We start from the raw sequence: 17379 nt of genomic DNA, 5'->3' as shown, positions 1-17379 counted from the left end.
AATAGAATGATATCAACAACTATATACCAACAATTTTAAAAAGATTTTGTCCATGAAATAAGTGAATCTCTTAAAAAATAACTTACCACAACTAATTCAAGAAGTTAGAATCTTAAATAAAAATCTATTACTATTAAAGAAATAGAAACAGTGACTAGTGTTTCCACGAAGAAAACACTAGGCCCTGATGGTTTTATAAGCAGATTCTAATTATATTCATCCCAGTTTTATGCAAACCCCTAAAGGCAATAGAAAAAGAAGGAACAGTCCTAACTCATGCTCCTAGCCCGCCCAGCAAGACTCTGATAAGAAAAACAGACAGACATAACAGAAGAAGAAAATTTTAGGTCCATTTCACTCATGCCTATAGATGTAAAAAATATTGCAAATTAAATCAATTCTATAAAAAGAGAAAGCACCACAACCAAGTTGGATTTATCCCAGGTTGTGTAAAAATGGTTCCGTATTAGAAAATCTTTCAATGTACGTCACGACTATGTAATATCAACTTACATTTCAGTCCTAACTCCTATGACCCTCCTATGGGACTTTCATTCTTGAGTAGATTTGAAGCACTTGCTGTGATTTGTCTATGCCCTCTGATTCTCCTTAGCTCAGGAGGCTCTTTCCCAGTTCTACTTGCCCACCTGTCAGACTTCTTCTGTGAAGCTTTCCAGTTCCCTCAACCAGAACTCTCCCTTTTCTGAGTACCTACATTACAGTAAATACCAGTCTACGTCCCCTACTGTATCATAAGCTTTAGGCTGGAATCCTGTAACCAATCTATTTAAAACTGAACCACCTCCCCCAACACTACCTCTTTACCCTCTTTATTTTTCTCCAAAGCACTTAGCTTCCTTTTAACACATTACATATGAATTATTTTTGTTGTCTATCTTTCCCCCTGCCCTCCATTAGAACATAAGCTCCATGAGGGAAGGGATTCTGTTTTGTTCACCCATTTTCCCCAGCACCTAGAACACTGCCTGGCACCACAGAGGCACTCCACACATCCTTGTTGAATCCATTTTAACTACTTAATCTTGGTTACCTCAGACTGTAACCTGAGGTAGGTGGTCTCCAGGTGCCTCTTGAATAAACAAATGTGAAGGGTAACTGAGTTTGATAATCATACACGTCTCTACACCCCATTCTCCACTCCATCCCCAAAGAAGAGCGACTCTGATATAGATCAAGAACAAAAGGATATTCCTAGAGACATTCAGTTAGGTCACTGTTCAAAATGGCCAACTTCTGAGTAAGAAGGTAAGATAAATATACACAAACCCAGGCAGAGACATTCCTTTTAATGCCACTCCTGGCTCTCTCCTTTTCACATTCTCTTCTCTCCCATACCTGCAGTAAGAGGAAGCTGAGGCAGCCTTTCACTTGAAGGAGCCAGTGGAAGGGGATGGGAATGTGGTCATGGAGCAGACTAATGGGATCTTGATCTAGTCCAGGCCTTAAAGTGGGAAAAAGGAAGAGGCAAGAGTGATTTAAGTCAGTTCTGCTTTAGGCCTTAAGGAGGGTAACAAAATTCTCTGGTCTTCTTCAGCTTGTCTTCTTGGCAGCAATCCACCTCCCACAGTGGGAGTGAGAAGATCAAGAGTGCCATGAATAGGTATAGGGAAAAGGAGCCCAGGAGCTGGCCTGTCTCTACCAAGGCCTCAAACTCAATGGGCAAGAGGAATCCTCAAGCCTCAGTTTATGGTTGCTCTCATTGTACCAGAAACTCCTTAAAACTTTTGTGTAAAATTTTGTGTGTGTTCTCCTGGGGAACTGACTTGGGATTCAAGATTCTGGCCAAATTATCTTTGTCTAGGACACAGATAGCAAGTTCAAACATTTGTAAGCATATTTATTTAAGAATTAAATAGGTAACAAAACAATGTTTGGATAAAGATAAAAAATAAAACAGTTAATACTTGTTACTTAAAGGAATGTAGGTAATGTTTTTTTGCATGGGAAATGATATATATTATAAAATGCATAGTATTTGAGAAATTTCAACTATATTAATTATAATAATTAGTACTATATTAGTACTTGTAGTTAAGACCTTTTGCAAATGCAGAAATAAAATGTATTTTTTTTTGAGGAAGACTGGCCCTGAGCTAACACCTGTTGCCAATCTTCCTCCTTTTTTCTTTTTTCTCCCTAAAGCCCCAGTAGGTAGTTGTATGTCATAGTTGTGCATCCTTCTAGTTGCTCTATGTGGGACACGGCCTCAGCATGGCTTGATGAGCAGTGTGTATGTCCGTGCCCAGGATCTGAACCGGCGAACCCCGGGCCGCCGAAGCAGAGCGCGCAAACTTAACCACTACGCCACTAGGCCAGTCCCTAAAATGTATTCTTAACTTTAAAATTACTGAGCTGCTGCATTAGTCTGCTCAGGCTGTGTTATGGACTGAATGTTTGTGTCCAATATGATGTTATTTGGAGGTAGAGTGTTTTGGAGGTAATTAGGTTTAGATGAGGTCATGAGGGGAGGCCTTCATGATGGGATTAGTGGCTTATAAGAAGCAGAGATTCTCTCCCTCCCTCCCTCCCTCCCTGTCCCCCCACCCCAGGCAGGAAAGGCCATGTGAGCACACAGTGGCTGACTACAAGCCAGGAAGCAGCTCATGCTGCAATTCCGTCCAAATCCCTGCACTAAGAGACTTCACCAAACTCTATCATGGCTTCTAGAAGCACAAGGTTGTGTCCTTAGAATGACACCAGCCCCCCATTACAATCCCTGCTTGAGAAAGCTCAACCCTACCAGGAAATTTTGCTCTTTGTACTCACCTGACACCCTTTCTTAGAACATTTACTAAAAACAGCTTACAACTGTGACTATGTAGATCTTAGAACTCAGGAGTATCTTGCTCAAGGACCTGAGAGCCATTCCTTTGAAATGTAATTATCAGGAAGGACAGGGTCTCTACCAGTCTCTGTGAGAGGATGGAATCCTAACTTCATAACAGCCTCCTAACAAACACGGCTGGCCTAATCCCATTTACATGGACCAATTTTGTAATTTTTCACTTCTCTGACTCTACTGAGCCCTTGCTCTCCCCTTTCCCTCATTCTCCCTTTAAATCACCCAAATTGCCTCTGCACAAATTGGAACGGAGCTCAGCTCTTTCCCCTACTGTCAGTAGTTACTGAATAAAATCTGTTTTCATTGCTTTAACTACTGTCGGCTGTATTTATCTTTTTTTTTTTCCTATTTCTGTTTTTTTTTTTAATTTTTGGTTTATTGCAGTAACATTGGTTTATAACATTGTAAAAATTTCAGGTGTACATCATTATACTTCTATTTCTGCATAGATTACATCATGTTTGCCACCAAAATACTAATTACAACCCATCACCACACACATGTGCCGAATTATCCCTTTCACCCTCCTCCCTCCCCCCTTCCCCTCTGGTAACCACCAATCCAATCTCTGTCCCTATGTGTTTGTTTATTGTTGTTATTATCTACTACTTAATGAAGGAAATCATACGGTATTTGACCTTCTCCCTCTGACTTATTTCACTTTGCATTATACCCTCAATGTCCATCCATGTTGTCACAAATGGCTGGATTTCATCGTTTCTTATGGTTGAGTAGTATTCCATTGTGTATATATACCACATCTTCTTTATCCATTCGTCCCTTGATGGGCACTTAGGTTGCTTCCAAGTCTTGGCTATTGTGAATAACGCTGCAATGAACACAGGGGTGCATGTACCTTTACATATTGGTGTTTTCAAGTGTATTTATCTTTGACACCAGACACGCGATCTGCTGGCACCTTGATCTTGGACTTCCCAGCCTCTAGAACTGTGAGAAATAAATTTCTGTTGTTTAAGCCACCCAATCTATGGTATTTTGTTACAGCAGCTTGAGCAGACTAAGGCTGATTGCCATAACAAAATAACACAGACTGGGAGGCTTAAACAATAGAAATTTATTTCTCACAGTTCTGGAGGCTGGGAAGTCCAAAACCAAGGTGCCGTTGGGGTTGGTTTCTGGTGATACCTCTCCTCCTGGCTTGCACATGGCTGCCTTCTCACTGTATCCTCACATGGCCTTTCCTGTGGGTGCAGAGCAAGCTCTCCAATGTCTCTTCTTATAAGGACACTAATCCTATCAGATCAGGGCCCCACCCTTATAACCTCATTTAACCTTAATTTCTTCCTTTGAGGTCCCATCTCCAAATACAGCCACACTGGGAGTTAGAGCTTCAACATATAAATTTGGGGAGGGGACACACAAATATTCAGTCCAAAACAGATGCCAATGCTGAGGAGTTAAATGTAATTTACTATTATTCTAAGTATCTTGTCTGGACACCTCAATTCTCCTAGTTCATGGGAAGAAACTAATCCCATAGCTAAAGATTCTATAGCTCAAGAGTTCTATAGTATAAAGTTATTTGGACTGTCAATGTGGTCTACAAAGGAGAAACTTAGGATTTATGTTGCTGTACTTTCTCAACAATTCCTAAAAGTTCTTCAAAACAAAAAGTAATAATAAGCTGTGGCTTAGTACCATAATAATTTTGCAAAACTTACTGGTTCTCAAATCAAGTGCCTAAAATCACAAACATGGAAAGGTCATGTTTTAAACTACTTTTTCACAAGAGCAACTTATGAAGTGAGCTTAGTTTAGGCTGTATTTCTTACTACAATCCTTAAGAGGTAGTGGATATACTTTTAAAATCAAAGAAACATTTCAGGAGTTGGAATTCACCTGATAACAGCTACTAAACTAAGTTAAGTTATTATTTTCCTAACAGAAAATAAAAGTGAACCTCTTATTCTTTTACTGAGCAGTGATGCAAATTTTTCATTAAAATTCATCTCCACGGTTAAACTTCCATAATGATAATCTGAGATGAAATAACGGAATTTGTTAATTTTAATGGAAATCCAGTCTGGGTAGAAGACCAAAATAAGACTCAGGAGTATAAGAAGCACTATATAGATACCAGGCACAATTCTAATTGCTTTATAATCATTCACTCAATCCTCATAAAAATCCCTATGAGGGGTATGTACTATAATTATCTCTGTTTTACAGATGAGAAAAATCTAGGCACCCAGAGGCTAAATAACTTGCCCAAGGTCACAAAGTTAGTGTTTGAGCTGAGTCTGAGACCTAGGCAGTCTGCCTACTAAGTACATTCTCTTGGCTGCTTCTTCATATTCAACCATATTCAAACAGAAAGCAATGTTTACTAGGCACACAAATCAATGGAACAGAATAGAGAGTTCAAAAATAGACTTATGTATATATTGACAAAGGTGCAAAGGCAATTCAATAAAGAAAGGATAGTCTTTTCAACAAACAGTGCTGGAACAATTGTACATCCATATGTAAAAAAAATAAAAAGAATCTCCCATACCTTGCACCATATATAACAATTAACTCAAAGTGGATCATAGAACCTAAATATAAAACTCAAAACTCTAAAACTTATAGAAGAAAACAGTGGAGAAAATCTTTGTAATGTCAGTTAGGCAAAGATTTCCTAGGTGTGAAACCAAAAACACAATCCATAAAAGAAAAAATTGAAAATTAGACTTTTATCAAAATTGAAAACTTTTCTTCCTCAAAAGACGCTGATAAGAGAAGACAAGTCATTAATTGGGGAAAAAAAATTTGCAAAACACATATATGACAAGGAACTTGTATCCAGGATATATAAAGAACTCTCAAAACTCAATAATAAGAAAACAAATAATCCAGTAAAAAATAGGCAAAAGATTTTAATAAACACTTCACCAAAGAAAATATACAGATGGCAAATAAGTACATGGAAAAATGCTCAACATCATTAGTCATTAGGGAAATGCAAATTAAACCACAATGAAATACCACTATACGCCTATATAGGCTAAAATCTTTAAAAAACTGACCATACCAAGTGTTGGTGAGGATGCAGAGCAACTGGATCTCTCATACATTGCTGGTGGGAATGCAAAATGGCATTGCCACTTTGGAAAATAGTTTGGCAGTTTCTTATAAAGTTTAATATACAATTTCCATATGATTCAGTAATCCTACTCCTAGGTATTCATTCAGCCAAGTGAAATGAAAACATGTTCACTCAAAACCCTGTATGCAAATGTTTATGTTAGCTTTATTCATAACTACCAAAATTGGAAACAACCCAAATGTCCTTCAACTGGTGAATGGATAAACAAATGTGGTACATCCATATAATGGACTACTACTCAGCAATAAAAAGGAACTCTTGATACATGCAGCAACATGGGTGAATCTTAAATCTACCAAGCTAAGTGAAAGAAGCCAGACTCAAAAGGTTACATACTATATGATTCCATTCATATGACATTCTCAGAAAGAGAAAACTATAGGGATAAAAAACTGATCAGAGGCTGGGGGCGGAGTTGACTACAAAGGAGCATGAGGAAATTTTGGGGGATGATGGAACTATTCTGTACCTTGATTGTGGTGATAGTTACACAACTGTATTCATTTGTCAAAACTCATAGAACTGTACATTTTAAAAGGGTAAAATTTACTGTATGTAACTTACACTTCAATTAAACAAATTTCTTAAAATTTAAACATGTTAAGTCATTTTCAGGGCTACATAGCTATACAGCTGAAAGGTTATTTCATGAATGAAAACGGCAGTGCCATGTAATTATAGAAATAATAAATACCAGTACTTTGGCCTTATATACATCGATGAGAAGAAAAGCTGAAGTACTATATTTATATCAGCTTACCATGTTGCTAACTATATAACCACAAAATAGAATTATGGATTTTTAGGATTGGAAAGGATATTCCAAATCATCTAATCTAATCTTACATGCTATCACATTCCCTTTGTTTACCCAGATTTGCCTGAATGCTTGTGCAATGCTTACCTCCCCTCACGAGATGCTCAGAGAATTAGAGAACTGGAAGAGATTTTAGGAAACTGAGGGCTGGAAAAGCTAAATGACTTTACCAGTGAGGTGTAGTTGAGTGCAGAATACAAATTAACATTCTAGTCCCATACACTTTCCACTCCCTATGCTTTTTGCCTTTATCAAAACTATATGAGTGAGGAAATTGGAACCCTCATACACCACTGGTGGAAATGTAAAATGGTGCAGACACTTTGAAAAACAGTTTGGCAGATTCTCAAAAAGTTAAACATAGAGTTACTATACGACCCAGGAATTCCACTCCTGGGTATATACCCAAAAGAAATAAAAACATATGTCTACACAAAACTTGTACACAAATGTTCACAGCAGCATTATTTATAAGAGCCAAAAAGTGGAAACAACCGAAATGTCCATCAACATTTGATGACTGGATAAATAAATAAAACAGATAAATAAAATAAAATATCTATTCTATGGAATGTTATTCAGCAATAAAAAGGAATAGCAATAAAAAGGAATAAAGTAGTGATACATGCTACAATATGGATGAATCTCAAAAACATGCTATGTGAAAGAAGCCAGTAACCAAAGACCACATATTGTATGATTTCATTGATATGAAATGTCCAAAATGGACAAATCTATAGATAGAAAGTAAAATTGTGGTTTCCAGGGACTAGGGGCGGGGGGAGTGGGGAGGACCTACTAATAAATACGAGTTTCTTTCGTGGGGGATGAAAATGTTCTAAAATTAGATTATAGTGACGGCAGTAACATAACTATTGAGTTGTACACTTTAAATGAGTGAATTATATGGTATATGAATTATATCTCAATAAAGCTACTTTTAAAATGAATAAACAAAGAACTAGTTATGGCCTTTAAAACACAACAACAACAACTTTATGTAAAGGATTTAAAACATGTTGACAAATTCCTTGACAATCCTCCCATCAAGAAGTCCCCTCCCCTTGGACGTGGTTGGACTTTTGTGATTGCCTCAACCAGCAGAATACGGCAGAAGTAACACTATGTCACTTAAGAGGCTAGTTAGAAAAAGCCATGCAGCTTCTGCTGGTCTCTCTTAGGACACTTACCCTTGGCACCCAGCCATCACGCTGTGAGGAAGCCTGGGCTACATGAAGAGGCCCGGCCCTCAGTCCCAGGCAAAAGCCAGCATCGACTGGCCAGCCGGCTCTGTGATTAAGCCATATTGAAAGCAGAACCCCCAGCTCCAGTCAAGCTGCCGCAGCTGATGCCACACAGAGCAGAGAGCCAACTCTGCTAAGCCCTACACAAATTGCAGAGTTGTGAACAAAATAAGTACTTGCCACTATTCCAAGCCATTACGTTTTGGGGTGGTTTGGTGCACAGCAATGGACAAGTAGAATACCTTATGTACTTAAAAGGCTAAAAACAGTATCTAGCCCCCTACTCAATGCAGACACTTCTTTCTAGTAGGTCACCATCCAACTTCTGTCTGAATGTTCTGACTAACATGGAAATCAGTTTCTCACAAAGCCACCCCTTCCACTGATGAACAACTCTGGGAATTATGATCTGCCTTATATTCAGACTGGTTCTGTCCCGCCCAATCTCTGGTCCGAGTTCTATCCTCAGTGGTAACATTACCGTCTAACCTCTCTTCCTCAGCACAGGCCTTTACCTTATTAAATAGTAGAGAAATCTTTAGTACTGTCTGATTTTATAGCCAAGGAACCTGAAACGTACAACTTTATCCAAAGTTACACAACAGACGCTGAATAAAATGCAGTTACTTGAATCTCTGATATAAGGGTTTTGTTTAGTATTATTTCTATCGAATATGAGACAAATGTAATGGACACAGGATGTGTTGTCCATACACAAAATCACAATTTTCATACTTAAGTCACTATTGTTTAGAAGACTAATCCTCATTTCTATCATCTAGGAGAAGGAGTATTGGTATGAATAACTGGAAAATGAAAACTACTTGTCTGTAGCACTCATCTTCCCCTTGTTTGTACTTAAATATTTCCTGTTTTAACTCAACAAAGCCAGTCAGCCCTTCGAGGGCAGGGATAATTCTTATAATTTTGAGTCTTCCTTGGTGTTTGAGTACATATATACTGAATAATTTGCCTAGCTATGAGAGACAGCATACAGATAACAAGGATAAAAGCATTTCCTTCCAAATGATTTAAACACAGATCTTACAAACCAAAAATATTTCTCATCATGTCAATGTAGTAATTGTACAGTAAACTTTTTTCTTTTTCAAAGTCAACAGCAATAGAAAATGAGCTTCTCACACTGTTGATTACAGTATATCAGTTGCCATGACAACACTTAGTCTCCAAACATTCTTTCTAATTGAGACAATTTCTCCTAGCTTCAGTCCCCTAAGACTGACACAATTACACAATTCAAAACCCAAAACCCAGAGGGTGCCTCTCCATAAAGATACTCGCATTACACAACCTAAGCAAAAGTTTAAACACCACTTTTCCAAGTTGCAAGGAAACTTTTCAGGCAACAAATTTTGTTTTTACACCTAAAGTCTTCTAAGTTGAATAGTAATTGTCTGATATAACTTTAAAATTGTATATGCTATACTCCATGATCACATTACAGAAGCCTAAACTTTTAATACAAACCATTCTGTTAATATACATGCAATATATCTCATTTATGTTCTCTGGGCTGTATTTGCATTCTATTCCTTTTAAGATACAATTAAAATCTTCTAGGAGCAAACAAGTATCAGTAAAAGTATCATTGGACTAATACAGAACATTTGTACGCTAGCCCAAATCAGCCTCATGAGAGGTAAGGAACTAGAAAAAAAATCTTTAAAATCATATAAAATTTAGCAGGCTGTCATAAATGAGGCACCCTAGTAATTCCAAAAGAAAAATAAAAATTCCAAAAAGAAAAAACAATGTTGGGAAATGTGGTATCTCCATTGTCTCAAAATGTAAGCTGGTAATTCTCTTTCTCTAATAGTCCAAAATATTTTTAAACTGGGTTGTTTTCAGAAGATAATGCTCATTTAGTTAGAAAAATTTTGATGAGTTGAGTTGATCAAGATTTTAACTTTTACTATACACATACCCAGAAGCATAAACTTATTTTATATTTCCAGTAATATCTCTGATACCTCTACAACTACAGTATCTAGCAGTGTTCCCCAAAAATGTTCCCTGTAAGCTCAAAACCATGTCTACAATTGAAAGTTTACCATATGCTCATGGGGAGTGAGGGAGCTTAGATGTTGGTGTCCACTATTCTATTTTTCAATGTGTTTACTTAGCCAAAGAGCAAAAGAAAAAAAATCACAGAACACATCCATTTATCTAAAAGCAGAAAGAATAACATGTGAGATTCCAATTAACCCAAGCATTACGTTAATAAAGGTTAAGTGTAAGGCAATTTATTATGAAGTAATGGGTCAGAGGGCAACCAAGACTACTCTAAATAAAAAATAAAAGCACTTTAGTTTTAGCCTATGATTTCAAAACAAGAAGCTAAAATAAAAATAAAACACACAACCTTCTCTATGGCAGACAGTTAAGCTTAAAGAACACAGAAATACCAAGGATGAGGAAATGAATCTTTTCAAAACTGTCCACCAAATGACGTTAAATGATACGTGCAATCTTCTTGTGTGACAGAAAGCACAGTACTTTCCATTCCTACATTATAAAATGTTGCTATCAAGTATGGATAAGAGATAATAAATATACCATGCAACCCAAGAAGGATCTGAGAAACAGGGGCAGAAAGATGGGGCTGAGAAGTGTCCAATTTCTTAAATCTGACACTGGGAGAACCGAGTTTACATGAATAAATGTTGCTGGGGATTAGAAATCACACAGGAAGATCTATGAAATCAAAACATTAATAAGAAATTTACTATAAAGTATTCATGGATAAAGATATGTTGCATTAAGCAAGGAGTTAACTGTTCATAACACTCATTAAAAAAACCTCATTTGGTTTTGAAGACAAAAATAATTGATAAGTCTATCAAAGTACTTTACTAAACACAAATGGAGAACTATGTAGAAAGAGGAAGCATTACGAAATTTACGACTATGTGTTTTGTGCAAGACTAGTGGACATTTTCAAACCTTTTTTGTTTCTGGCTACATGTAAAAGTAAAAATAAGAGCGTTTTCATTCATTTACAGCAATAGTTAAATATTGCCCGGTTTATGCTGGTTATTTTCACTTTACAGTCTTAAGAGACATTCCAAGGCTGATTTGATTTTCATTATTCCTTTTGGGTAACTGGAAGAGGAGGGAAAGCAAAGCAGTATGTTCAACAGTCCACTTCGTAATTGAGAAAATTCAGCAGTGGATATACCATTAGGCACCAAAGAGATTTACTGGCTAGGGCAGACAAAAGAGAAAACAGCCACGGAAAGAACAGAAGCCGCGAAAGAGATGACAATCAGTCCCAAGTGTAACTCGAGGACTGGACAAAACCCCGCTGAGTGCTGCCGGGGAAATGAGCAGATTTGAGATTGGGGCATTCCCCGCTCTCCTTCCTTCCCTCAAGTCCCTCCTCAGACGGGAGGTCAGGGTGCAGAGCAGAGGGAAAGCCCCCAGGGGTCCATCTCCCTGGACAAGGAGCTCTAAGGCCCTTTACAGCGCCTCCCAGCCCTCCGTGGCGCCCTCTCTAGCCCATTATTTCACGGCTCCCCAAAAAGTCATTCACTCCGACTTCAACTACTCGGGTGAGAGAGAGAGGGAGAGAGCGAGCGGGCGTGCGAGTTGCAGCTGTTGGGTTGGCCCGCTGAGCCCTCCCGGGCCGCAAGGGACCCTTACGGAGCGCCTCAGGAGGGCTGAGCGCAGTGGCGACCGGACTCGGGTTACCTTCTCGCGCTGGTCCCAGCTGTACTGCTTGGGTCGCTCCTCTTCGCCCTCGGGCTGCGACTCCTTCTCAGCCTTCCGCCTCTTGGAGAAGAAGCAGCCCATGGTCCCGGCCCGCGGGTCTCTCTGGCCGCTACTGCTCGCCGGCCCGCTCGCTCAGGCACCTCCTGGAGTGTGGCGTGGACCCCGGACGCCAGGGCCCCGGAGATCCCCCGACACTGCCGCGCGGAACCGCCCAACTGCCAGCAGCCTCGGTCCGCCCGCCAGGCCCACCACCCCTTCTCTTTTTCCTGTCTGTCGCCCTGACGACCCACCGCAGCCAATGACCGCTCAGCGCTCGATGAGCCAATCAAAGCCCGGCCAGCAGCACTGCGCGGCCTATGAAGGGAGGTCGACGTACGCACCCAACCAATCCACGCCCGGCTTCTGCGCCAGCACCCCGCCCTGCCCCGCCCCTCCTAGGACTTGGTAGGGCTGTCCTGCTGCTGGGAGTGTCGCCTTGAAGTCCCGTCCTTCTACGTTTGGTTCTCAGTTAAGAAGGTCTAGGCGCGGGAGGGATCCGTGGTCGAACATTAGACTTCAGTTTTATGATGCAAGTGGTGAGGGAACAGGAATTGCTGCTGACACGGGAAGGGGCCCTGAAATTCGTAGTCCTCACTCCTCTTCCCTAATCACCCATCCTCGGCCCTTACATCGTCGTCTGGCCAGTGTTGCCCCCTCAGGGAACTTCCCCCAACAGCCTCCCCGACCCTCTTTGCCCTCTCTTATGTGCTTTCTTAATACTTCCACGTATCACTCTAAAATTGCACAAGTACTTAGTAAAATAATTATTTGTGTATCCTCTCCCTTTGGGAACTGTGAATTTCTTGAGACCAAAAGGCCTATCTTAGATGGCATGTACCTTTGAATTCCCTAGGCCTGGCCCAACTCCATTCAAGGTACTCCATAAAACGTTTGTCAAATGAATGTGTGAATGAATGCTTGCACACTAGTTAAGGAAGCATTTATAACCTTTTTCATATTTTCAAAGAAAGTGACTAAAATGTGTGTGTGTGGAGGAGAGGGGTGGAGTTATGGTAAAGGGGTTCTCCTCATAAAATTTATAGCCCAGTTGAGGACATAAGCATTGCATATAAACCATCAGATCTGTTCTAAGCAAATGGTATAGGATTTGTCTGAAGATATTAACAAATATACACACTAAATATTCACATTTGTTATACTGGGGCTGAATTGACTACAGTACACATGCTTATGTGTACTGCTTATGTAGTAGAAAAGGTAAATTGTTGGTTTAATTCTCTGAGCACAGTACTTTGACATCTTGGTAGGACATCCAATGCTGATTGGTTCAGGTTCAAATTTGGTTATCTTTTTACTTTCCCACACTTAATCACATCTAGTGTGTATCCTAAATGAGTCTCTGACTTAACTTGAGCATTAAGAATGTTCCCTTTTTTACTTCCCGTCCTTTATTGCAGAATCAGGAAGAAAAGTGCATGTGCTCAAGTATAGAAATTACTGCAAATTTAAGTTCCAGATCTTAGGCAATAGAGTCTTTACCCAGTGCACACTTTTTCTTCTTCAGAGTGAGATGAAAGGTCTATGTGAGGATGTTTTGGATAAGACCCTTAGATATTATATAGTCATAGAATGTTAAAATTGTGACCACCACGTAGTACAGTGGAGGAAACAGAGGTCCACAGAAATCAAGGGACTAAGCTGTGGTCACAAAGAGAGTGGCTGAGCAGGGACTAGAAAAACTCAGAGCCTGTGTTGTCCAGTGCTCCCTCCTGCCCTAAATTTGTTCCTCTGATTCATCTGAAATAAAGAAGTATCTGCTTAGGCCTTCTGACACCTATGGGATCCTTGTCCCACAGTGATGCTGTTCCTCTTAAAGAACAAATAACAAAACTAATTTTAGAGAAACAATCCCTAAAACTCTCATAGTTTTGAAGTATTCATTAATGAAAAACTCAAACCTAAAATAACCTCTATATCCAGCAGTAATCTTTTCAGGGATCCTTAAACAAATGTGAAGATAAAGTCCTCTTTATTAAATCCTATCCCACCATCACTCTCGACCAAAAATAAAATAAAGGAAAATTTAATTTTATTTAATTTTAAAAACTGGGGACTAGAAAGCCAATGAACAGAGCTAGTGCTAGAACCGTCTTATGCTCTTTCTTTCTCTCACTCTTCCTCTTCCTCCACCCCCCCCCCCACCCCTGGCCATGGATTCTCATCACTACTTTTTCTGCAAACCAGCTCTCTTTACTTCCATACTCATCAGCATATACATGGCTGAGAACAGCCATCCAGCCCTGATTCCTCATGCCTTTCTGTCTGAGTGCCTGCTACAGTCTCTTTATATCTTAGCTCAGATTCTCAAAGGGAGATAACCAGATAAATTGCTGGCCGATCGAGAATAGAATGGTTACCCATCGGTCAAGTGTACACCCCTGGTCTAGTTGCTGCAGCCGCAGGGATCAGCTCCATATTACAAACACGGATGGGGAGCAGCTCCTGAAAGGGAACATGTGCTGGCAGCTCTAACTCCACAGAGTCCAGGCAAAAGTCGGTTGCTCCTTCTCTCTGTACCCCTCCTACTACTTATACTCTTGTGACTTCTTTTCTGTAGAAAGCTGCCTTTCACGTTCATCTGAATAGATATATTCATCTATATTAAAAAGTTGTGTTGTGGATTTGCACCTGACCACAGGCTCTGGAGATGGTCTGGGTCTCCTGTGTGACTTGACCACGGAAGTGACATAGTTGCCCCTCAGAAGATAGTCCTGAAGAAGTATATCTCCACAGCATGAATAAGTCAGTTACCCCAGCAACAATGGCTGGAAAGGTCCCTATTCTTGAGTTGACCTGACACATGCTTGCTCACTCCTCACTCACCTAAGGAGACACTTTACATAAAGCAAGTGAAGGAGAAGGAAGGGTGGAGTCTTTCTGTTATTTATTGCTGCCTAACAAACCATGTGCAACTTAATGGCTTAACACAATGATTATTTACTTTGCAATTTATTATTATTGCAATTTATTATTTTGAATCTGCAATTTAGGCAGAGCTCAGTGGGGACAACTCAACTCTGTTCCATGCTACATCCAGCGCCTCAGCTGGGATGACTCGAATGGCTGGGGGACTGGCCAGGAATCCTTCCATGGAAATCTCAGGCCCCCACTTTGTGATCTCTCCAGCAAGGGGCCTTAGGGTAGTCGGAATTCATATATCGTGCTGAGGGCTCCCAGAGCGAGTGTTCCAAGAGACCAAGGCAGAAGCTGCAGGGCCTCTTATGATATAGTCTCAGAAGACACGCAACATGCTTCCACTGGATTCTATTGGTCACACAGGGCTGGCCCTGATTCACTAAGGGAGGGGACTAAACAAGGGAACGAATACTAAAAGACACAGATCTTTGGGGTGTCATCTCAGAGGCTGGCTACCACAGCGGGAGTCAATTCTGTCAGTAGTATTACATATGTACTGAAGAAGAGGATTGGAAGGTTAAAAAAATTGTACAGGCAAATAACTTTTTTTTTTCCTTTAAAAGATTTCTGAGGGGGGTGGCCCCGGTGGTGTAGTGCTTAAGTTCGTGCATTCCGCTTAGGCGGCTGGGGTTCGGGGGTACGGATCCCGCATGTAGCCCTACACACTGCTTATCAGGCCATGCTGTGGTGGCATTCCATATACGAAATAGAGGAAGATGGGCACAGATGTTAGCTCAGGACTAATCTTCCTCAGTAAAAAGAGGAGGATTGGCAACAGATGTTAGCTCAGAGCCAATCTTCCTCACCAACCAAAAAAAAAAAAAGATTTTTGAGCCAAAATCTCTTCTTATACTTTAGCTTTTACGTAGTTCTTACTGATTTTCTTTCACAATCTTATTGACCAGTTGTAATTATTTTTAAAAGCATCAAAAATTGCCTATAATCAGATTATAAAGACTGTATATTGTTCCGACTGCTCCTAGCATGAGGTATCTTATTCACTGTTGTTGGTAAAATTCTTAATGTAAGCCAAGTAAAAGATATTTGGAAGTTAGTACAGAAGAAGAATAACAGGGGAAACAGACTTCTCCCTCTGATGGGGGTGGCGAGGGTTGAAGAGTCAAAAAGGCTTCTCAGAAGTGAATGGCTTTAGCAGCACAAAATAAAAATAATTCTAGTAACTTTTCACAGTAAAGCAGTTCCAATGGAAACTATTTTAAAAAATATTTTCTGGACTTAAAAAAATGTTTTTTTTTTGTGTGTGTGTGTGTGTGAGGAAGATCAGGCCTGAGCTAACATCTGTGCCAATCCTCCTCTTTTTCTGAGGAAGACCGGCCCTGAGCTAACATCTATTGCCAATCCTCCTCCTTGTTTTCCCTTTTTCTCCCCAAAGAACCAGTAGATAGTTGTACGTAATAGTTGAACATCCTACTAGTTGCTGTATGTGGGACGCGGCCTCAGCATGGCCGGACAAGCAGTGTGTCAGTGCACACCGGGATCCGAACCTGGGCCGCCAGTAGTGGAGCGCGCGCACCTAACTGCTAAGCCACGAGGCCGGCCCCCTAAAAAAATGTTTTTCAAGTGGAATTTCCATCTTCCAAATAACCATTTCAATACTTTTCGGGAAAGGGACAAACTGTGACAGAACTAAAACCACAGAGCTAATCAGAGTATGTTCATAAAATTTGTTTTTATCCTCAGGATTTTATTAATAAAAGAGAACTACTTCTCATTTCACTGAAGCTAAATGAGAGATTACATTTCCTAGTTTCCTCTACATATGTAGACCAAAAATAAGCTCTCAATCTGACACCTAGAAGATCCCAACCCACATAATTGCTAGTTGGCAACATTTGTATAGTATAAAATTCCAAAATAGTGAAAAAGAAAGATTGGGCAAGATAACTGATGCCACAAGGCAAAAGTTTTAGTAAAATGATATTTAATAACATTTCCTAAATCTTACACAAGAAACTGGTTGATATCATATAGATGACCAACACTTAAGCAGGCCTGATAGTTCCTGGGACTTTTAAGAATACAATTTCTTTCCTACTCACACTTTTCCCCCTCCCCTGGTTCCTAACAAAAGCAAACAAAAGTCAGGGCTCATTCTAGACAAAATCTTCCCTGAGAGCTGCGCTGCTAGGTTTTGTCCGATTCCCACCTCCTCGCCTCCCCACCACAAACACCCAGCTGCACAGGGCATTCTAAGACCAGGATAAGAAAGTGAATCAGCGAGGAAGACATCTCTTTAGCACTTCTTTCATGCAGTCACTGATTCTTGTGGTGCTAAGAATGGCGTCTAATAAACAACAATTCACTCTAAGACAGGGAAAGATCTGGGATCAGTAGGGTTTGAAGTTTATACAATTTGGGTTGGGTCCTTTTTTTTTTTATTGAGGTATAATTGACATAAAGCATTATATTAGTTTTAGGTGTTCAACATAATGATTGGATATTTGTGTATATCGTGAAATGATCACCACAATGAGTCTAGTTAACATCCATCACCAGGCATAGTTACAGAATTTGTTTTAATTCTTGTGATGAGAACTTTTAAGATCTACTCTCTTAGCAGCTTTCAGATATGCAGTACAGTATTATTAACTATAGTCACCATGCTGTACATTACATC

At 39.9% G+C, this 17379-nt stretch overlaps 1 protein-coding gene across 1 annotated transcript in view; it reads right to left on the bottom strand.

Moving 5' to 3' along the window:
* Nucleotides 1-12012, bottom strand: part of RP2 (RP2 activator of ARL3 GTPase) — a 37309-nt gene extending 25297 nt beyond the window's left edge. The window contains exon 1 of the mRNA XM_058535738.1: nt 11745-12012. Within this exon, the coding sequence (XP_058391721.1) occupies nt 11745-11846 (102 nt within the window). The 5' untranslated portion in view covers nt 11847-12012. The remainder of the gene's footprint in view (nt 1-11744) is intronic.
* Between the last annotated feature and the right edge of the window lie 5367 nt (nt 12013-17379).

Source organism: Diceros bicornis, chromosome X, assembly GCF_020826845.1.
Source record: "Diceros bicornis minor isolate mBicDic1 chromosome X, mDicBic1.mat.cur, whole genome shotgun sequence".
NCBI classification, from domain to species: domain Eukaryota; kingdom Metazoa; phylum Chordata; class Mammalia; order Perissodactyla; family Rhinocerotidae; genus Diceros; species Diceros bicornis.
The sequence above is the reverse complement of the archived record's forward strand: the minus strand, read 5'-3'. Positions and strand labels throughout refer to the sequence as shown.